At 41.0% G+C, this 24,406-nt stretch overlaps 1 protein-coding gene across 2 annotated transcripts in view; it reads right to left on the bottom strand.

Annotated features, from left to right (window-relative positions):
- Window positions 1–24,406, bottom strand: part of Cdk19 (cyclin dependent kinase 19) — a 132,573-nt gene that overhangs the window by 76,673 nt on the left and 31,494 nt on the right. Inside the window, exon 2 of one of the 2 annotated variants that reach the window (XM_021638749.2) lies at window positions 19,502–19,577. The exons of the other annotated variant lie outside the window; for it this stretch is intronic. Coding sequence (XP_021494424.1) covers window positions 19,502–19,577 — 76 coding nt within the window. The remainder of the gene's footprint in view (window positions 1–19,501; window positions 19,578–24,406) is intronic. 2 annotated transcript variants of the gene reach the window in all.

The following is a 24,406-nucleotide window of genomic DNA, read 5'->3' as shown; positions in this document are numbered from 1 at the left end:
CCACAAGCTCATCCCTTCATAACCTGACACACAAGCACACCACTGCTAATGACCTTTAAGCTTCCCCTTTACCCACTCAAGTATCTGCAAATAAAAAGGGAACAAGAACACAACATCAACCTAATAAGTACCTATATTAAAGAGAAAAAAAGACCACAAATGACCATAGAGGTTTAACTCAAGGATGCTGAGGGGTACCAATATGTGTCTACTGCAGAGTTCTGAGTCTACATGGATAAGATTCTGCAGCTAAAGAGTAACCTAATTGTGTCTGCAGTTTGAGATTAATCCAGTGGCTATATTTAGGACAAGTTGGCAGATAGGCAAGAATAGAACACTGTTGCTAAAGGTTAGGGGGGAAAAAAGGATACTAAGGATTTAGACAAAGGCAGTAAAGCAAAAATGCCCCACCTAGGCTTGGTGGTACATACCTGTAATCCCAGCACTCAGAAGGCTGAGACATGAATACCCATACAAATTCAAGGACACTCTGGGCTACACAGTGCGAGTTGGAGTTAAGCCTGGGCAACATCTGAGACCTTTCAAAAAGCATTTTTTAATTAATTTATTTTTATTTTCTTCTTTTATTGATTTTACATCCCAAGGGTGGCCCTCCCTCCTCTCCTCCCAGTTCCCCCTTCAAATCTTCCCCCTTTTTATCTCCCTTTCGTCCCAGAAAAGGAGAGCCTCCCGCCCCCTGCCCCCATCAACCCTCCTCAGCACATCAAGTCACATCAGGACTGAGCATATCTTCATCTCCTGAGGCCAGGCAAGGCAGCCCTGCCAGGAAGAAGTTATCCAAAAGCAGGCAATAGAGTGCATGTTAGAAACAAGCCACCCCCCCCACCTCCACTCACCAAGCAACCCATATGAAGACCAAGCAGCCCACTGACTACATGTGTGCAGGAGGCCTAGGTCCAGACCAGGCATGCTCCTTTAGCTGATGTCTCAGTCTCTGAAAGCCCCAATGGGACTGGGTTAGTTGTCTCTGTTGGTCTTCTTGTGAGGTTCCTGTCCCCTCCAGATCCTTCCATCTTTCCCCCAACACTTCCACAGAACCTTGGAGCTCTGCCACATGCTTTGCTGCAAGCCCCAGCATCTGTCTCAGTCTGTCTCACTGACTGTCTTTATGTTCCTATGTGTACACATTTATATTCTTAAATATAACCTGCTCTGTCCAAATAGTGCTACTTGTATGTATGTTTTCCGAGTAGATCTGGCTTCAGGTTTAATTTTTAGTTTTTTATTTATTTAAACTTTTCATGTCTAATTATGAAACAGGAAATGATAGTTTAATACAAGTCCAGGGCTTAGCAGACCAGCTAGCAAGTATAAAGTTCTAGGTTCATATCCATTCACTCACTCAAAAATAAACTGGTAGAGCTGGAGAGACGGCTCAGCAGTTAAAAAACATTGGCTGCTGACCCAGAGGACCAGGGTTCAATGTGCCAGCAAATGGTGGCTCACCACTGTCTGTAACTCCAGTCCCAGAGGCTTCAATGTCCTCACCTGGTACTGTGGACACCAGGCACATAGGTTTTACACAGACATAAATGTAGCAAAACACTTATATATGTAAAATAAAACTAAATCCGTTTCTTATTCTTTAAAAAAAAAAAAAAAAAAAACTTTTACATAAAAATAAAACACACAGCCAGGCAGTGGTGGCATGCACCTTTCATCCCAGCACTAGGGAGGTAGAGGTAGGTGATCTCTGAGTTCAAGGCTAGCCTGGTCTATAGAGTGAGTTCCAGGACAGCCAGGGCTACACAGAGAAACCCTGTCTCAAAAAGCCAAAAGAGAATAAAAAGAGAGGGAGGAGGAGACACTAGAGGCTAACTTAAAAAAAAAAATCTTTCATTAAAAAAATTTTTTCCCTTAATCTAAGAGTCCTTTCCTTTATCTCCTAAGATATAAAAAGACTAAAATCCTAAACAATTAAATCCTGTTGGCTTGGCTTTATAAATAAACTCAGAAAACACTTCTTTTCCCCATCTAACTTGTAAAAAGATGCAGTGTTTGCCAAAAGAAACGGCTAAAGTATTGCTATGGAAACCCATTTCAGTATCATTTTTAAATACCAGTAGCTGTAAAGAACAGTTAGTGACTCCATCTGACTGGGAAAAGATAATCCTAGTATTTCGCAATGCAGCCAAGATAATCATGCTAGAATCATGCAGCAATACTGCTTCACCCATTCTTTACTTAGGAAACAAAGTATTAAGAGACGCTTTATGAGATAAAAGGAGTGTACCAGCAAAGATCAAGCAGTGCCAGTTGTCCTGAGTAATAAACAGATATTATCAGATCCCTCTGCCCAGAGACAAAAGACTGGAGCAGCATGCCTTATATCCAGGAAACCTCTGAAGAGTCTCAGTAGATCAACACAAACCCAAAGCAAAGGAGAGGGACTGGTTAGACAGGAAGTGCTAGCAGGTGAGGTCGGAAGATGTTCTGGATCTAATTTAAATAGCCTAGAGGATGGGAGGGGCGTCCTCCAGTCGGTATGCTGGTTAGTTTTGTGTCATTTGGGAAAAGGGAACCTCAATTGAGAAAATGTTTCCACCAGACTGGCTGGCAGGCTCATGGTGCATTTTCTTGACCAAGGACTGATGTGGGAGGGCCCAGCTCACTGTGGGCAGTGCCATCCCAGGGCTTGGAGATCCTGGGTGCTATAAGAAAATGGGCTAAGCAAGCCATGAAAATCAAGCCAGTAAATAGCACGTCCATGGCTTCTGCATCACGCCAGCCTCCAGGTTTCTTCCCTGTGACTGCCTTCTATTATGAGCTGATACGAAAGTGTAAGCAAGATAAACCCTTGTCTTCCCAAGTTGTTTCCTGTGTTTTAGCACAGCAATAGAAACCCTAAAACATGCAGCATCAATGGAAAATTTACAAATATATCTTGGAAATTGTGTGTGGTGGTGCACACCTTGAATCCTAGCACTCAGGAGGCAGAGGCAGGAAGATCTCTGTGAGTTCAAAGCCAGCCTGATCTAAAAAGTAAGTTCAGGACAGCCAGTGCTATCCAGAGAAACCCTGTCTCAAAAAAAGAAAAATGTTTTTAACTAGTAGCTTGAACTTTTATTATCTCTGTTAGGAAGAACACATTTTTTTGTTTACAGGAAGCAAATCTATAATCCTGTGAGAAAGACTACTAGATACCTCCAAAATAAACTTTGCCTACAAAGAGTAAACTATTCAGACTCCAGAGTGAGACAGAGACTTGGGAGGAAAAAGGCCATTCATTGCAGTAACTTTGTTTGGTATTGATCAAAAATATGTGCTACAAGGTTTTGAAGAGTTACATGTTATATATAAAAGGGCTCTCTCTTTTCTCGTTTTTTTTTTGTTTTGTTTTGTTTTTTTTAATTTGGGGGAGGGCACATAGATGACATAGTGTGACAGCCTGCCACAGTCAGTTTTCTTCTTCCACCACATGAATTCTGGAGATCCAACTCAGGTTTTTCAGGATTGGGGCAAACTTAGCTGCTAAGCCACCTTGTCAGCCCAAACAAACAAACAAACAAACAAACCCATAAAGTCCACACAGTGCTCTCAATAAATTAAACCACTTAGACTATCTTCCCTAAGATATCAAGCTAGAAAGGACAATTATGATTCAGTGGCATATTTTTATATCATTCTTTGAGATCAGTATTAATATTATATATCAACATTATATTTCTGAGTTTAAATATTACGAACTTTAGCTAAAGAGACAGGGCAGTTAAGCGAGGCGTGGTGGCACATGCTTTTAATCTCAGCACTCAGGGAGGCAGAGGCAGCAGATAGCTGTAAGGCCAGCCTGGTCTGCAAAGTGAATCCAGAACAGCCAAGGCTACACAGGGAAAACCTGTCCTGAAGGGAAGAGAGAGAGAGAGAAAAAAAAAAGAGAGAGAGAGATAGCACAATGAGTAATATGCGTGCTGTCAAGCCGGAGAACTTGAATTTGATCCCTAAACCCACATGGTGAAGGGAGAAAAATCAACTAACACAAGTTGTCCTCCAAACTCCATACATGCTGTGGCATGTGCACATATACACCACAAAATAAAAACAGTAATAATATTATGAACTTGTCAATAAGTAGAAAAGGTAAACCCAAGAATAGTAGTGCATATCTGTAAACCTATCACTGACACTAGGGAGGCAGAAGAAAGGAGTCCAAAGAGGGCCTCAACATGAAGGCCAGCCTGGGATACATGAGACCTTGAGAAGGGATGAGGGAGAAAGGAATAAAATTATATATCTTTTTAGTGAGAACTATCAAAACACTATAAACATCAAATATAGTGTGGGGAGGTGGCTCAAGCTAGCTTACTGCTTGACTTGTCAAGGAACTCTGAGGTCCATCTTCAGCACTCAGAAAGCCAGGAACAGCAGTGCAGGCCCGTAATCCCAGTACCAGGAGACAGAGACAAGGGGCTCCCTGGGCTTGTTAGACATCCAGTCCAGCCAAAGACATGCATGGTGGAAGACCCTATCTCCAGAACCAAGATGGAGAGCAAAGGCAGAAGATACTCAGTGCCATGCTGTGGGCTCATACATACATGCACATATTCCCAAACAGATATACATACATACACGTTGTAAGTCAATTTTTAAATTTTTGTAAGATTCATATTTTATTTCATGTGTATGAGCATTTCGGCTACATGTGAGTAAGTACAACACGTAAGTAAACAAAGTCAGAAAGCAACATCAACTCTTCTGGAACAAGACTTACAGTTGTTAGTGGTCATGTGGGTGCTGGGAACGAAATCCAGGTCCCCTGTAAGAGCTCCTAGACTCTTAATCATTGAACCATCTGAAAACAATTCTTATACACAAAAAGTTTTATATGTATTCTGTATGTTTCTCTGCTTTCTACATAGATAAAGTCCTAGGATTTGAACCTAAAACCTCAAAGGTACTAGGCGCATACTCTTATCACTAAGCTTTGGTACAAACCTCTTTTTTACTTTTTGAGACAGGGTGGCCTTGAAATACTCTGTAACCCAGGGAGGCTCTGAACTTCTATCTTCCAGCCTTGACCTCCCAAATATCTGAAATTGTAGACCTGTGCCACCCGCCTCGCACAGTATGTCTTCTCTGTATGTATGTATATATTACACACGCCTTTTGCATCACGCTGTTTTAGTTTCTGATGCTCCAAAAGCAACTTGGGGGAGAAAGGGTTTATGTCTTTCTACAGCTCTCCAGTCACACTCCATCATGGAGGGGGCCCAGGGCAGGAACTCCAGGAGGAACTGCAGCAGGTGGCATAAAAAAGGCTTACAGGGTTGCTCAGCCTGCTGCCTTATACAACTCAGAACCAACTGTAAAGCGTGTCACTGACCCCAGGAGCTGGGCCCTCCCCCATCAATCATTAGCCAAGAAAATGCACCACAGTTACCTGTAGGCAAATCTTATGAAGATAGTTTCTCTGGAAAATAGGCTCCCTTTTCCCCAATGATTCTAGCTTGTGTCAAACCAACATAAAACTAACCAACCATAGGCATTCTTTCTATACTACGGTCAAAACATTTTTGGTTGAGCTTGATTAATATACCAACTTTTTCACTCTAACTAGTAACTGACCCTCAACACACCCTTCCACTTCACAGGTGTCTCAGCTCCACGTCTCAGGTGTCAAATCTTCCAGGCATGAAAAACTTTTGAGAGCAAGTTTCACAGCTTAATAATGTTGCTAACAATGCTTAAATAAATGGTGACAATTATTCAACAATTAACTCACTCTGTTCCAAGCTATGTGCCATACAGATGCCAAATTTCAAGAGTGACTATATCAGACAGTCTTTTAGCTAGTTCTATGACAGCAAAGAAAATCCATACCAAAATGGTAATTAAAACTCTAATATGTGACCTCCAATGCCAACTCTAGGAACTTCAACTCCACGTAGCCTACTCTAGAGCATTAATCTTTCTTCTTCTTCTTTTTGTTTTTAATCTTTTTTGTTTTTTTAATACAGGGTTTCTCAGTGTAGCCTCGGCTGTCCTGGACTCACTTTGTAGAACAGGCTGGCCTCAAACTCACAGAGATCTACCTGTCACTGCTTTAGGAAGGCTCTAAATCCAGAGGTAAAGTAAGACTAACAGACCTGTATCATTACTAGATAAACAAATTGTTTTACTCAGTGATAATATATAATTTATAATTTACTAGTGCTATGTAACAGTTCCAGTATTTTATTCCATTGAAATCACTTATTATTGTTACTGATGTGGTATGTAAAAAAAATCCCCATTGTGAGTTTAATATTTTCCTGATATTTATGATGGAATTTATTCTTATTGAATATGAATGCTTCTACTTTTATTTCTTTATTAAAAAGATTTTTATGCAATATATTCTGATTATGGTTTCTCTTCTCCCATGTTCTCCCAGATCCTCCCCACAAAGACGCAAAGAAAAAGCGTAAGAAGTTGATATTGGTATAGAGGCACACACACTGGTACACAGAGAAATTCCCCTAAAAACACAAAATCAGAAACCACAATACATAAAAAAAAACACCCATAGGGTAAGACAAATCATTATGAGGAAAACAAACAAACAAACAAAACAAAAAACAAAAAAACCCAAACCACTGAGTTCATTTTATGGTCCTGGACTTAAGAGTGGCACAACTGGAAACAGCTTCTGGGTTAGGGTGGGGGCTTGTGTTTACTTCCACTCAACACTGGAACTCCATCACGTCCAGACTTGTGCAGGCCCTGTGCATGCTGTCACAGTCGGAGTGCCTATGTACCTCAGGGGTTCTGTGTTTAGAAGGCCTTGTTTCTTTGGTGTTCTCCATCCCCTCTGGTTCCTACACTCTTTCTGCCTCCTCTTTCAAAGGGTCCCCTGAGCCGTGAGCAGAGGGGATAATGATGGGGACACTCCGTTTAGTACAGAGTGTTCCAAGGTCTCCCACTCTCTGCACACTGCCCCACTATGGTCTCTGTATTTACTCCCATCTACTGAAGGAGGGAGCTTCTATGGTTATGGCTGAGCAAGGCACTGATCTATGATTAAAGCAGAATGCTGTCAGCAGCCATTTTGCTGCTTTGTTCCTTTAGCAGAACAGCAGTGGCATTTGGTTTTCCCTTAGGTCCATGGCCTATCTAGTCTTAGGTTCTTGACCATCCATGCAGTGTCAGGGATGGCTTATGTCTCCTGGATTAGGCCTTAAACCCAATCAGATACTGGTTAGTTAGTCCCACATGCTTTCTGTCACTACTTCACTAGCACATCTTGCAGGCAGAGTAAGCACCTTTAAGCACCAAGAACACTGGTCAGTAGGGCTGAAGGCACAAGGTAGGCACCACTTGTCTTCTTCATGGTCAAGTGAACAGGTGTCGTTAGCCTATTTTTCCACTGGATTAAAAATACTTAACTTTTAGAGTGGTAGGCAGGATGGCTCAGCAAGTAAAAGCAGGTGCTACCAACCCTGAGGACCTAAGTTTGATTCATGTGACAGAAAGAACAAACCAACACCCAAACTCTCATGTACACCATGACATACTTCCATGTGTATATGTGTGCACACACACAAATAAGTAAGCATTTTAAATTCAAAGAGAAAACCTACCCTTAGCCAAACAAATTGAGAGGCTAAAGAAGGAGGAACAAAAATTGGAGGCAAAGCATGCCTGTAATCCCAGGGAGGCAGAGGCAGGCAGAGCTCTGTGAGTTCGAGGCCAGCCTAGTCTACAAAGCAGGTCCAGGACAACCAAGGCTACACAGAGAAAACCTGTCTCGAAAAACAAACAAACCTAGGCTGCAGTGCAAGAGCCTATCTCAAAACAAATGACAACACCATCCAAAAAAAAAAAAAAAAAGCAAAACACATTTAAAAAAAAATGTAAAATGTGTTTACTTACAATTCTTGAAAACTAATCATTCCTTCAGAAAATTCTTTATAAATAGACAAGAATAATTACAACAGTAGCTTATACCAAATCAAAAATATACATCTTGTGTACATAAACTTTATGATGTATAACACAGGCAATGTGAAGAGAGCACCCTTAAATTATTTCCATTGGCACAGCTACAATCTATATGTTAAGACAGAGATAAATGATAGCATTACCTAATGTATATTTACATACTGAAGTGTCATTATTTCTGAGGTTGTTTAAGTGACCAAAAAAACAACCCACTACGGATGTCATTGCATAGCAGGCTCAAATACCACGAGAGCCACATGACCTTAGGTTAGCGTTCCTACAGGGCCCTGCTTACTGTTGAGAATACGCACTGTGGTTGCTGCAGAAGACAGAAAAGAAAAGCGTGGCAAAGAAAACCCAAAAAACAGTGGCTTACCTACCTCATGCTTGCCCCCCCGGCATATCAGGAACACACTGGGAGTGTTTGATAGTTCTGGACTAATCACACAGGCTTGGGGTCCAAAGAAGCATTTTCATGTATACTAGCATATTAGTTCCATTCCAGTAAAGCACCTCTTACTGCAAGTTCAAGTAAAGTATATATATTAAAAAAAAAAAAAAAAAAAACCAATGGAACCTTTCACATCAGAGGACTTTACTTTGAAAACCCGTTATTAGCCTTTTCTTTTCTTTTCTTTCTTTCAATTTGGGGGGAGGGTGGTTCGAGACAGGGTTTTTCTGTGTAGCCTTGACTGTCCTGGACTGACTTTGTAGACCAGGCTGGCCTCGAAATCACAGAGATCTGCCTGCTGCTGCCTCCCCGTGTGATGGGATTTACAGGTATGGGCCACTGCACCTGGCTTCTTTTCTTTTCTTAAATCATTTGCAGAATATGTCCTATGCAAAACTTTTCAAAGATCGGTCATTATGAATATAGAAATTTTAAAATGTTAGTAAAAATTTAAGATACCAACTTAAAGTTTATCTAGTGTCATGGAAAAAGAAGTAAATTTTCACTGTAGATTTTAAATGTTTATTTTAGCTATTACTAACTTAAACTGCCCAAACTCTGGAAGCCTATTTTTAGTATGCTATCTTTTGTTTGTACTGAGATAGCAGGACACTGGGACATGTATATATGTCAAAAGAAATCAATACAGCAACACTTTTAGGGTCATCTCAAATGAACTGTTCCTATTATTAGACAACAAAATTCAAAGAAGTCATCAAAGTAAATAATGCTGAAAAGGATCCCAGTATTCCCCAGGCCCTCTTCTCAGTGTGCTGGGAACAAAAGATACTTTAAGATTTCCAGAAACATAATAAAATAGGCAGCATTCAACATAAATTAACAAAGACATAAAAAGTAAAAACTGACAAGGACAAACAAGAGTGTCATAAAATAGTAAAATATAGTTAATTTGGTAACATGATAGGATCAATTACATTGAAAAACCTCTAACTTTTAAGAAGCCTGGAGCTGGGCATCTAATTCAGTGCTTGACCACATGATTAACATGGGTCCAGGTGGCCCTGAGTTCAATGTCCACCACAAAGAAAAACAGATAGTGTGGGGTGAGAATGGCAGAGAATTTTTAAAAGCTCAACAAGAAAACACTGAAATGAACCCAGCTGGAAACAACTCAAGTCTGAAACCACAAGTAAATATAGGCTTATGTATCTGTTTTTTTAATATAAGAAATATAAAATGACTTGGCAAACTTACCAGAAAGCAGATCACCCACCCCCTCAAAAAATTATGTATCACTATAATCTACAAGGTATAGAATTTCCAATCAATTAAAACATTCTTCTAAGAAAAACAACAGTCAAACTTGTAGATGACCAGACCTGCTCAGTATGCCAAGAAGCTTATAAAACTGAAATTCATGCTTTCTACTTTCGAAATCCAGTCTAATTCCTGTTGGTATCTGCTAAGCCTCCTGCTCATCCTGACTGTGCATTGTTCTGACTGCGGTTACATGAGCACCTTTATCACCAGAAACACAAACAGAACAGTAGACTGTGTCTACTGACAAGCCACTGGTGCTGCAGAAAATTCCTTTCTCTTAATTGTGCTAAGTTTTCCGCTAGCGTGTGCATTGTTGTGTAACACCCTAACTGTGGGCTTTCCCTGATTAGACCGCCTTGTCCACTGGCGGTCTCCGCTTACTTAACACAGTTACTGATTGGAGCTATAAGCCTCCACCCTCATTTACATATGACACCCTACCAGTTACCCACCAAGTCCCCTAGTCCACCCTGGAGCTTTCTAATCCCCTTCTCTCCCCTCCTCTTTTTTTCTTATAATGAAAGAACCAGCTCCAAAGCCACACTGCTTCAGCAGACTGTCTCTATTGCTTCGGTTGCCATATAAACCCTACACTTGGTCCAATTTTTCCCAGTCTCTATTCTAGTTTTCACAGACTCCAAGCACCTCAAAGACCTAAAGAGCCTGCCTGTTCACCATCACTAAATATGAGAAAATAAGATGTGGCCTAGCATTTTAAGACTTGAATTTAATCCCACCATTGGGAAGGCTAAGGCAGGAGGAAGGGAAATTTAAGGCACTCTCAGCTATTCAGCTAGACCTATCTCAAAAATAAAGGCACGGGGCTTTAAGTATGCGCACCATGTGTGAGGCACTGGGCTCAATCAAGCACCAAAACCAACAAGCAAGCGCATGGAACTAAGTGACGTGTCTCCCCATAAAAACTGGTGACAAGCAGTCCTGTGCTCTGTAAATCTAGACAGCCTAACCCAGTCACCCGAGTGACTAACAGGTTTTGGTGAAATAGGCTGGGGACCAAAGTATCACTTATTTCAACATCTTCTGAGGAAAGGGGTATTTCATGTTTCAAAACTCAAAGACTTTTACAGGCATAAACGTTCTGCTGTGCAAAGTGTCACAGAAAGCAGTACCCACTATCTACTAACTGGTATAGATGGAGGAGACAATGTATTTTCTGTTGTAGAATACCCTCAAAATAACTCAGCATTCAGAGGCAATACCAAACAAACGAAACAAAAACAAAAAACAAAAAAGCACTTCACTCCCAGAGCTGCCTAAAAATAGGTGAAAGGTGCCCCAGCACTACCAGCCTGTTCAAGACATACAGGAGGCATAAGGGAGTCTATACATCCCTGAAGCTATTCAAATCCAAAATCCAAGTTCTTTCCCACCTTAAAATGCACACATAGGAATATATCTTAGGATTATTTGGGTCCCCCTCCCTATTTTAATGTCCTATTTTGAGAGTCAAGAAGATGGCAAGTAGAGGCAACTGCCTCCAAGCCTGAGAATTTGAGTTTAATCCCAGAGACCCCGCACAGCAGGAAGAAGAAAATGACACCTGCAGGCGGCCCCTGACTCCCACACACACGCCATGCCTGCAAGTATGTACACACAGACAAAACATCTATGAGCCCTGAACTTCGCTTGCATGAGAAGACAGGTAGAGACGTGTGAGTCCCAGGAGCTTATGGCCAGCTGGCGTGGCACAGCCATCGGAGAGGCCCTGCCTCAAGAAGGGCAACTCCTGAAACTAGGTCTCGACCACCTGTGAGGGCACGTGTGCACCTACTTGTACACACACGCTCTCTCCAGGTGAACGGTAAGAGACAGATCAAAGGTCCTCTTATTTTGAATCTAGAATCACTAATTTTAAATTCAATTTTACAATTTAGGGGCTAGGGAGTCAATAAAGTGCTTGGCATGCAAGCAGGAGGACCGAGTTTAGCGTCAGCCTGTACACAAAAGCTGAGCGTGGCTGCACACGCCTGTACTCTCCGTGCTGGGGATGTGGAGATGGGAGGACCCCTGGGACCTGCTGGCTAGCCAGTCTACCCAGATTGGCAAGCGACAGATTAAATAAGAAAGTATGCCTCACAGACTAAGATGGAGGAAGGTCAAAGTGGAGAGGACAGACAAGGGCTGTGTGCATATGCTCAGAACACACTGCAATTTCCAAAGAACTAATAAAAATGTTATTCTTTAAAAAAGAAAAAGGAAAAGAAAAACAGAGGAAAAGCAACTAGGAAAGATACTTGATGACCAACATGCTCATGAACACACAAGCACCTACATACAGGCATACACATAGACACAAACACATACACAATACACATAAAACCATAATAAAGTTTATGCTTTAGAATCTTCTAAGAATACATTTTGTTTGCTTGCTTAAGACCAGGTCTCACTATGCATCGAGCTGTGGCTGGCCTGGAACTCCCAATGTAGTGCAAACTGTCCTCAAACTCAAGAGATCCCAGGTAGTGGTACACACCTATGATACCAGTACTTGGGAGGCAGAGGCAGGCAGATCTCAAGTTCAAGGCCAGCCCAGTCTACAGAGAGAATTCCAGAACAGCCAGGACTACACAGAGAAACCCTGTCTCCTGGGGAGAAAACAAACTCAGCACCCTCTGTGACTGTGCCCTTCTGCTTCCCAGGTGCTCGAGTTAAAAGACACTCACCACCAAGCCCAGGACTTTAAAGGGTCTCTATGTATATTTGTTTATCACATAGGTGGCTGGCTTCAAGGAGGCCCTGGCAGAGGATCGTTCTATTCCCAGCACCCACATGTTGGCTTACAATTGTCTATAACTCAAGTTTCAAGAGATCTGATACCTCTTCTGGCCTCCGTAGGTACCAGGTGCACAAACGGTGCACAGACATAAAATTTTAAACAAATTTTTGTATGTTCTGTTTAAAACATACACACAAAATTTTAAAATAGCTTTTTAAAATAAGTATCAGTTTAAAAACAGAAAGCAAGAATCTAAAGAACTACCCAGGTGCCTGAAGATGGTGCGCACAGCCAGTTTCCCTGGATGGAGGTACGTGAGGAAGGTTCAGGTCCATCATAATTGGGGTTTCACACTCGCTCATCTTGCCTTATGGCACAAACATTGGTGAGCAAGCCACTGTCGATACAGCCAAATTGTTCTCTCTCATTTTTGTCACTTTCAGTCACTGAGTTAAAGTTTCTATTTCTGTTATAAAACATGATCAAAAGCAACACAGAGAAAAATGGTTTATTTCAGCTTACATTTCCACATCACAGCCCAGCACCAAAGGAAGTCAGGGCAGGAATATGGAAGCAGAACTGATACAGAAGCCATGAAGAAATTCTGCTTTCTGGCTTGCTCCCATGGCATGCTCTGGCCCAGGAATAAAACCACCCGCATCGAGTTGGGCACTCGCACACCACGCATCAATGGCAAAAATCCACCAAGGCTTGCCTACAAGCGGGGCATATAGAGGTGTGAATGAAAGCCCCCAGGCCCAAAGACGTGAGCGCTTGGCCACCAGGAGTGGCAGCACTTAGGAGGATTAGGGGTAGGGCCTTACTGGAAGAAGTGTGTCACCGGGGTAGGCGGTTAGGTTTTCCGAAGTCCAAGCCACGCCCAGACTCTCTCTTCCTGCTGCCTGCAGATCCTGATGAAGGAATCTGCTACCTTTCCAGCACATGGCTACCTGCATGTTGTCATGCTTCCCATCATGACGACACCGGACTAAACCTCTGAGAACTGTAAACCAGCCCCATTCCTCCTTTATAAGACTCGCCACGGTCAGGCTGTCTCTTCACAGGAGAGCACAAAGACAGGGCGTTTTCTCAAATGATGTTCCCTCTTCCAAAGCTGGCTCTGCCTTGCATTACGATAATATGAAACTGGCCAGCCTTTGAAGAAACCTGTCCATATAGCCCACTTCTTCTCCACTAATAGCAACAACCAGTGTTTAAATCATCTTCCAATACCAAATTTTAGCACTTGTCCTTCTAATGGGAAACACAGATTCAAATATGCTACAAGAGGTGTAGCCATACATGTAACTTTCAACAGACTTATGACTTAGCCTATTATTAAGGCAGAGACATTAAGAACCAGCGGGTTCCACTCACCAGCCGGTTCCCAGTACCTTTCACATCTTAGAGAATCAAAATGTTGCCGTGTATTTGTTCCCTGTGTACTGTATGGAACCAGTTCCCCAAATCCTCCTAAAATAAGAGAAAACTCCATCCCTGCTCTCATAAACTTCCTTTTTCACTATAAAAATCATCAGGAAGCTGAGTGGTAGAACATACCTTTAATGCACAACTCTTGAGAGGCAGGGGCAGTCAGATTTCTATGAGTTCAAGGCCAGTCTAGTCTACAGAGTAAGTTGAGGACAGCCAATGATACACACACACACACACACACACATAAACACACACATAAACACACATGTGCATATGCCACACACAAAGCCTGTCTCAAAAAACAAAAAAAAGAAGAAAAATAAGAAGCCAAATACATTGTATAACTGGAGAAAATGTTAACCATCACTATTGAGGAGAGGAAATTCTTATTTTAATAAGGACTTATCTATATGGAGCCTTCAATCCTAAAAGTAAAATTTGTTTGTTTTTAAGAAGAAAGCAACCAAAGAAGATATTTTGTTCAAAATAAATCACATAAAATTTCTTTAAAGCCATGTCAAACTTTTTATGAAAAAATTATCACAGACTATTCTGTTAAAAAATAGCTCTAAAAAAGATGTCTGTTTTTAGAGGCTTTTCACAGAAATCTAATCCTTTCACAGGAAGGATAAAATCCTGAGCTATATATCTAGTTCCATAAATCTATACTTTCACAAAGTTGGGTGAAACCTAGACTCATTGAAACATAAAATGATACAATAAAATAATTCTAACAAGGCTAGATAATTCTCCACTTTTTTTTAATAGCAAATGCAAACTTTATTTATAAAAGACTCTTAGGAACTCAGTGGCTGGCTCTTTGACCACCCCCCAACCCCCCCAGGGAGGAGCAGCCTTGCCAGGCCATAGAGGAGGACACTGCAGTCAGTCCTGATGAGACCTGATAAGCTAGGGTCAGATGGAAGGGAAGGAGGACCTCCCTACCAGTGGACTTAGGAGAGACATGGAAAGAGATGAGAGAGGGAGGGTGGGACTGGGAGGGATTGAGGGAGGGGGCTACAGCTGGGACACAAAGCAAATAAAATGTAATTAATGTAACAAAAATAAAAATTTAATTAAATTGGAAAAAAAAATAAAACAAAATAAGACTCCTAAAATGAACTTCTCCACTTTTGGTATATGAAATCTAATGTAATAATTTTAAGATTTACAGAGATAAATAGGGAAATTTTAAACAGCTTTATTCATGGATGGCTATTTCAAAACTTCTCAGAGTTAATTACCAGCTAATATACATTCTATCAATTTCATTTCATAGCTTTAAAAAAGAAAGCTTATTCATCTATATTAAAAGTTGTAAGCATTCCACTGAACTTTGTAATGGCAGGCCACCCCAGCAGGGGACCAACAGAGAAAACAGACACTTTTTTCACTGGCCATTTCATTGCCACTTACCCACTGCACTGTGTGTACTAAAGTCCAAAGTGAGAGTCTCTAACAGCTGACCTCCCTGTCACCTCGGGAACCCCAGCTGGAATGTGGATGCATACACACATTTGTAAATAGCCAAACAGACGTCACGGAGGAAGCGGGACTGCTTAGCACCGCAAGCCAGAGCTGAGAGGGGCAACAGCCAGGCAAGATACCCGGGTCGGGGCTGGAAACATAGCTCGGTGGTTAATCAGTCACATCCTATGTATGAGGAGCTGACTTCAATTCTCAGCACCCGGAAAGGAAACATTGTTGACTTCTCTTGCCTCTGGCAATAACACCTGAGGTTTCTGTTTCCAAAATTGTGTGTGTGTGTGTGTGTGTGTGTGTGTGTGTGTGTGTGTGTGTGTGTGTGTAGTGTGTGTGCATGTATGTTCACATGTGCGGGCACATACACATGTGTGCACAGGCATGTGGAGGCCAGGCATTAGACATCAGCGTCTCCTTGACTACACTCCGCTTTGTTTACTGAGGTAAGGTCTCTAAACTGACCCAGAGCACACAGACTCAATGAGTCTAGCCACCCACCTTGCTCTGGGGAACTCCTTGTTTCTGCCTCCTAAACACTAGAAATACAGGAGGGACCCTCCCCTCAGCATTTACTGGGTATTAGGGATAAAATTTCAGCCTTCAGACCTGTGCAACAAGCCCTTTACCGCCCCCGCCCCGCCATCATCCCAGTCCTAAACTGAATGTTTATGTGTCTCAACCCCAACTCAAATTTTTAAATAGACCCCCAAATTAAAGTCACTACTTCATGGGCCTCTGTGAGGTCGGAGGTGATTTTAAGTCGTGAGGGCAAAGCCCTTGAGAATGTGATTGGTTCCCTTCTCAAAGACCCCAGAGAGAGTCTTTGCACCCTTTCAATTATAGACAGCACAAGAAAAAGATGACCAATCATCCATAAACCACGGAAAAGGCCCACACCAGATACAGAGTCTGTCGGTGTTCTAGTCTCCAGGAGAGAAACATCTCTAGATGTTTTCATGACATCTAGTCTATGCTGGTTTTTCATAATAATCTAAAAACACTAAGGTACCTCCTCTTTAACCTATACTTTTCAGCCTGCTGCCCTGACTAATCTCCTTTTTAACCTCTCTTTGCTATGCAAACATCTCAGTTTTTAAAGAGGACTAAGGAGCTACATCTTACAATTTATTATATACCCCACATAATGCAGAATGATTCATAAATAGCCCAACTAGCTTTGCAGTTGGAATTTACTTTTTAATTACTTTAGATCAAAGCATATTCCACACAAAGGGAAGAGGTTCTATTTTTTGTGGGGGGGAGTTCATAAAGAAAACAATTTCTAAGTGTTGATACAGCAGATATACCATCCTTTTTCTACAGTGTTTGATTTTTTTAACTTTTTGTTGATTCTCTGTGAATTTCATATTGTGTACCCCAGTCCCGCTTATCTTATCCCTCCATATCCGCCTTCTATGCTTGCAACCTCCCCCCAACAAAAGAAAAAATTAAAAAACAAAAACATCTCACTGTGGAAGCTGCGGTGTGTCACAGCATGTCACACAGTATACCCTTTTGTCCACACACCTTTACTTGGCAATGAGTCACTCGTCCAGTTTGAGGTCTCTGGCTTCCGCTACACTATCAATTCCGGGACTCCTCTCAGATACCCTGTCACTTCCCTGTGTCATGGAGATCCTGCAGCTTTGGATCTGTAGAATGGCCTTTCACACGACCTAACAGTTCACAGACGGAGTAGATATTGGGGAAGGCTAACTCAAAGCCCTGGATCTGGGCTTGAGTAGTAGCTGAGTTAGTCAGACCACCAGCTCTCCTGTACCCACACCACCAGGGCCAGCTCTCCAGCACTGCCCCAGCCAGTATATCCAATGCTGCAGCTGGCAAAGGGCAAGACCACATTTCCTGCTCTTATACCCTCAAGCCAGCTCATCCATGCCCACGCTACCAAGGACAGCTCTACTGGGCTGCCCAGGTGAGGTTCAGGGCCTATTCTCTCCAGAGTGCTGCAGCTGGGGGCGGGGGCAGGAGATCTGACCTCCTCTTCTGGCCTCCTCAGACACCAAGCAACCATATGGTGCACAGACATCCATACAGGCAAAACATACATACATATAACATAAATAAATAAAAATTTACATAGTGATACAGTGATGTAGCATTGTTCTTTAGTAACCCCTGAGATAACAATTGACTCTTAAACATCCTGCTGTAAACATTTCCGAGTTCATGATGCAGCTACAAGTTCTTTAATCTTTTTCTAGCACCCAATCCTGCCTTGTTCTCCATAACTTTAGAATAGTAAGATGTTCCTTCCCAGTCATTTTCACATCAGAAGCCTTTCAACTATACACTCCCATGTCAACTAGAAAATATTTAGCCAGGCAAAGAAAAAAAAAGAAAAGAAAAGAAAAGGAATTCTACTCTCTGACTAATTATACTGTCTGCAGTATCCCCAAGCTATCAGTCCTTAGGCTGATTCACAGCTCCCTCATACCAAGCAGCTAGCAAAAACTAAGCATGAACAGATAAGGAAACTGGACTTACCATTAACTTACAACCTGGCCTGACATCCAAGCCTGCAGACTTCCTGACAGGGTGGTTGGGTGTTTTGTTTTGTGTTGGTTTTTTTTTTTTTTTTTTTTTTGGGGGGGGGGGCGCACCACACTGTTTTTATGATTGAGAGTTTACAGAATGTCTCTGATGATTAAGGCAGAAACATGGAACTGTGGGTATGTAATAAAAGAGTTACATTTAAAACAGATCCTTGCCAGCATGGTGCTGCACACCTTTAATCCTTTTTTAAATGATCAAGCCCAGTTACAGACCTTTGTTGCAGAATTAAAATGAGAAATTGTAATAGCAAGCCTTCAAAAACCAAAACTATAGTTTTGTCTGTTTTCTGGTTTGGAATAGGGATATTACTTTGCCCACAGGATTGTAAAAACTAAGTGGAAGAATACTTAGAAAATCCTCAGTATACGGCTCGCCCTGCCTTTATTGCAAGGGTATGTATGTCATAGTAAGACAGGAAAAAGAACTATCCTTCTTTGAAGAGTTATTCTATTATAATGGTCTTATTTTCTGAGACAATTACTAGAATCTATCATTATATTATACCTTAAAAAAATAAACCACACAATCAACAGTGCTCTGGGGGCTCCCAGAGACTGAAGTGGTAATCACGGAGCCCGAATGGGTCTGCACCAGGTCCTCTGCACACGTGTTGTGGTTGTTTAGCGTGGGTTTTTTTGTAGGACTCCTAATGGTAAGAGTGTGGGTGTCTCTGGCTCTTTTGCCTGTTCTGAAGACCCTTCTCCTCCTCCTGGATTTTTTCACCCTCCTCCATCTCCTTCCAACCCTGATAGGAGAGCCTGTGCCTAGTCTTATTGCATCTTACTATGGCATGTTCAGCTGCTATCAGTGGGAGGCCTGCTCTTTTCTGAAGGGAAACACAGGAGCAGTGAATCTAGGAACGGGGAGGACAAGTGGAAGGAGTGGAGGAAAGGGAGGACAAGGTTGGAATGCATTGTATGAGAAGAATAAATTAAAAAAAATTATCCTATTATAATAATAGTCTTGTTTCTGTGACAATTAGTAAAATCTACCAGTATAGATCACAGAAAAAATTAAACCACATGAGATTTAATAATACAGCCCCTTTGTCTATATAAGAAAATATCACACTGGAGGCTCGAGAGCTGGCCCAGTGCTTCAGAGCACTTACTGCTCTTACAGAGGAACCACAATCAGATTCCAGCACCTCCATCAGGCAGCTCTCACTGTCTGTAACTCTAGTATGAGGAGTCAGATACTCTCTCTAAGCTCCTTGGGCACCAGCACATACATGGGACACATAAACTACATGTTAGACATGCATATACACAGAAAAGTAATAAATACAATCTTTTAAAAATTAAAAAGAAATGTCAAACTTAAAATTACAGAAAAATACTTTAATAATTTTTCACTAAAACAAGTATATGCCATGATTTAAATTAAATCATTTATTCAGTATCTAAGATTCCAAATCTTAAATTTATTTAAGAAAATGTTCAAAAATGACTTTCAAATGACTTTAAGTTTACATTTTCCCATTTCATATAAAATATCCTTAAATTAAATCTGTGAAATTATCATTCATTATGTATATTAATGCATGCTTTATACTAAATGTCCAATATTGATAATAAAATAAACTATCTTTATCTACTTACTGCAATCTCTCTACAAGCTGACATGGATATTCCCGTGCCTTCAATTTGCTTCAGTGCATATTCCTTTTCATCTTTTCTGCATGTGAACAAAAAAAAAAAGTTTTTATTTTCCCATATATTACTTTTAGGTTTAAATTTTTAACTACAAAAACAATAGAAATGTATTTTGCCTCTCAATGATATGTAACCCTTGTTACTATGAGATGTACTGCTGATTATTTTTATAATATTTCCACATAGGACTATGAAATACCAAAAGAAATTCATGTTATTATAAAAACACCCGACAGTTAAAACATGAAATTCAAAATGAAGAGAACAGAACACTAAACACAGCACTAATTTCAAAGAGTAAACATGTATAAATATAAACTCAAGCATATTGTAGGATCACTCCCATTCCTGTCTAATCATCTGAAGTCTACAGAAGCCTTCTGTTATAAACCATCACTGCAGCAGTGACTCACAGAAACTACCAGACCCACTCAATTAGCTACAAGTTCCAAGGCACCAAGCAAAAGCCTTTTAAGACTTCAAAACTTAGCACCAACATCTCTTTTCTCAAAACACTCCTGGAAAAAATCCAGTAGTGAAGAGTGTTTTGAAAACAAGCAAAGGAGACAGGATTGGGAATCCTGGCAAGTGGCACAGTTGCGGGGGTTTTAATTAATACAATACAATGTTTCAATAATGGGGGAAGGCAGGTCAGATGAGGGGCTATTTTAACAGTTGATATCCTCAGTGGACAGACACCAGAACTAGCCACAAGAAGGCCGCCGCCAACTGCCATCCTTGTGATTGATTATCTGGTAAACACAAATCATGCCGTGAATTGTTCTAAGAAGAGGGACATAATCTATGCCATCCACGTTTTATCTTTTGGTTGTATTAGAGCAGTAGCTCTCAACCTGTGGGTCGTGACCCCTTTGGGATCAAATGGCCCTCTTTCTCACAGAGGTTGCCCAAGACCATTGAACTTAGCATAATTGTAACAAAATTACAATTATGAAGTAGCAATGAAAATAATGTTATGGTTGGGAGTTGCCACAACATGAGGAACTGTATTAAAGGGTCACGGCCTTAGGAAGGTTGAAAACCGCTGTATTAGAGTTTAGGAAGGTTGAAAACTGCTGTATTAGAGTCTCAGCAAGGTGTAGGTGGTTTCATTAAATGACGTCACCAAAGAACTGGCACATCTGTCCTACTTAGCTACTTCTCGATTTTACCATTCTATATCTAACAGCAGGAAAAAGATCAAGATGTTACTCACAATGTGCCTTTCAATTCAGAGCTGGGAGGTGGTGATGGCGCACACCTTTAATCCCGGCGCTCAGGAGACAGAGGCAGGCAGATCTATGGGAGTTCGAAGCCAGCCTAGTCTACACAATGGGTTCAAGGACAGCCAGGGCTATTTCACAGAGAAACCCTGTCTCAACCTATCCCTCCCCACCAAAAAAAGAATAAATAAAACGGAGAAAATAAACTTTCTTTTGAACATACATACACATTTTCCGCCAAGACAGGGTTTCTTTGTGTAGCCCTACCTGTCCTGATAGACAAACCTGACCTCGAACTCACAGCGATCCACCTTCGCCCGAGTGCTTGGATTAAAGGCATATGTCACCACCCAGCTTGAATAGCACTTATTATAACCTTAATTACCTATTGTGGGTAAATAAGTGAGTTATAGATGCTTTCACTCACCATCAGTCTGAAAATGATATTTATTTTTCCATTATGTGCCAATTAGGATAATTAAGCATCTTTTATTTTACTTTTTAAACAAAACATAGTGCTACTCTAAGACTGGCCCCTGGGCCTGGTAATCCCAGAGCTTTACACAACATTTAGGTGACAGGAAAATGTACCACATGTCAGAGGAATAGTCTGTGGTGAACTTACAAAATTACTCTAAAAAGGTCATTAAAATCATGGGAAATTTACCCTATGTCCTGCTTAGTTCTTCTCAACCCGAGAATGCTGAGACCCTTTAATACAGTTCCTCAGGTTGTGGGAATCCCCAAGCATAATTTTTTTGTTGTTGTTGCTACTTCATAACTGTGACCTTGCTACTGCTGTCGGTTGTAACATAAAAATCTGATATGCAGGGTATCTGCGATGCAGCTCCTGTGAAAGGGCTGTACAACCCCCAAGGGACACCCAGGCTACAGGTTAAGAACCACTGTCCTAGTCACCTGAGGAAACGAGACCACAACTGAGGAACTGGGCAAGTCCGTGAGGCCTTTTCTTGCTTGATGACGCTGTGGGAGGATCAGCCCTCTCATCCAGTGCCTCCCGTGCGCAGACAGCTCTGGGTATGTAAGAAAGCAGAGCAAGCCATGGAGAGCAAGCCTAAGGAGCGCTCTGTGGTTTCTGCTTTCGGTCCTGCCTCTAAATTCTACCCAGATTTCCTCCCTGAGCAGTGGAAGTGTAGGATAAAGTAAACCCTCCCCCCACCCCAAGTTGTTTTTGTTCAGTGTTTTACCACAGCCCCAGAAAGCAACTAGGACACTATGTGTTATTAAGAAAATGGATAGGCCAGGTGCAGTGGCAAATGCTTATAATCCCAGCACTAGGGGAGGCAGAGGCAGGTGGATCTCTGTGAGCTTGAGGCCAGCCTGGTCTACCAAGCAAGTACAGGATAGCCAAAGCTACACAGAGAAATCAGTCTCAAAAAAACAAAATAAAAATTTTAAAAAAGAAAGAAAGGAAGGAAAATATATATCCTACTATAAATAAATATATACATTTAAATGTACATTGAAAGTAATTCCATGTAAAAACTAAAAACACATGTTAAGATGCAGGAAGTTATATTACTTAATGATCCTAGTAATATAATGCTTTTAAGTTAGCATGAAGACGGTTTCAAGATACTCTAATACTCTAGAAACAACTGCTGACTTAAATAATCTTTGGTATTTTCAACATGATTAACTTAGGCATATTCAGGGAAGGGTTAAGAAAAGGTCTCACCACATAGCCCTGACTGGTCTGGAACTTGATACATAGATAGATACACCAGGCTGGCCTTGAACCCTGAGATCTGCCTGCCTCTACCTCCAGAGTGCTGGAATGAAAGGCAAGTCCCACCACAAGAGGCTCATGGACATATTTAAAGAGCAAAGACAAACAAAAGCTTAAGTGATCCTTTTCCCTGTTCTCCACTGTTTGCCGGGTTTTCAGACCATTCGGTAACCACTAACAAGCACACGCAGCAGGTGACAAGAGAGCAGTAAAGCAGTGCCTCCTCTAACCCTGCGCGTAGCCACAGCCGAGCGCATGGAGCCCCGGTACATGCTTCATGGCTAATCATCAAATTAGCTACCAGCCACCTATTAGTGCATATTTAAAGCTACTAATTCTTAAAATTATAAAAAGTTCTTGACAAATTATTCACATTCAATCACAACTTATTTTTCCTGAAATCTTTCAATTCCCAGTTCTCCTAAATGAGGTGCTCCAAAAACTCATAGAATTGCAGTTTTATTTTTAATACTGTAAAGATTATTACACAATCTGGATAGGTTATTGTTGCTATGGAAACTATAAGATTTTTGCAGTAAGTCAAAAAGTGCAAAATTAACACATCACATTAATGGTTTTTAAATTTCATATCCAGGCTGTCAAAGGAATTTGAAAGCTTGAGAACAGAATGAAGCATAGGCCTCTTACCCTGAACTATACAGACAGAAACAAGGGACAAACCTAGTAATTATTTCACTTAAAAAGTTTAAACATAACTTTCCTATGCTAAATTAATAAAACCCTGAAAACCCTTCAATTTTAAGATTTAAAGTTTTAAAATTGAGAGGGAATGACGTACATATATCATATTATCTTTCCATGTTTGTCACGTGGTAAGTGGTGAAGAGGCACCTCTGAGATTAAATGTGAGAAATGGCAAGGTCTCAGGGGGCATGAGGCTCTTTGACAAAGTTAAAACTTCAGCATAAAACCCATAGGCACCAGACTTGATACACACCTTTAATCTCAGCACTCGAGAGGCACAGGCAAGTGGGTCTCTTGAGTTTTGAGTCCACCCTGCACTACATAAAACAAAAGAAGTCCACATGCCTAGATCTCAATACAAAAATACTAACAATATAAAAGATCAAAACAGTAGCTTTTCTCAAAAGGCTTTCAATCATATAGAAATGTTTGCCAATGAGCATCAACTAAATGAATGCCAGGGCACAGAATTTCAAGGAGCAATGTAAACTTCAGCAAACAATTCATGGAGTTTAAAGAACACACACACAACAGCTCAATGAAATTCCAGCAAAAGAACTTAAGGCTTGAGTGATGCTCAAGAAAACACCATGTAAGGCTGACAGAAATGAAGACAATCTGGAACTTGAGAATGGAATTCAATAAGGAGACAAAAACTTGAAGAGAACTCAAGCTCTCATATACAGAATGAGATCATAGACACACTCCAGTTCACAAGAGCCTCAAAGAAAGTAAAATATCTAATAATAAAATAAACTAAAATGAAGAACCTCTACAATGAAAACTTTAAACCTCTCAAGAAACAGACACTAGAAAAAGGAGAGACACCTCTTGCTCACAGATTAGTAGAATATTGTGAAAACAACCGTCTTACCAAATTTACAGATTCAATGAAATCTCTATTTCATTCTTTACAGAAATCAAAAAATTATTCTAAAATATGCGTTCAGAAACACAAAAGACCCTAGATAATCAAGACAATCTTGACCAAAAAGAACAAAGCAGAAGGGATTATCATTCACGATTGTCAGCTATATTACAGAGCCATAGCCACAAAAACTACCATGTGGACCGTGACGGTTGAATGACGAAGCCTCATTTATTTGAAGGCTCATTTATTTGAACGTTTGGTCCCCAGTTGGTGGAACTATTTGAGAAGTTTTAGGAGGTGTA

Source organism: Meriones unguiculatus, chromosome 20 (assembly GCF_030254825.1).
Source record: "Meriones unguiculatus strain TT.TT164.6M chromosome 20, Bangor_MerUng_6.1, whole genome shotgun sequence".
In the NCBI taxonomy this organism is placed as follows: Eukaryota; Metazoa; Chordata; class Mammalia; order Rodentia; family Muridae; genus Meriones; species Meriones unguiculatus.
The sequence above is the reverse complement of the archived record's forward strand: the minus strand, read 5'-3'. Positions and strand labels throughout refer to the sequence as shown.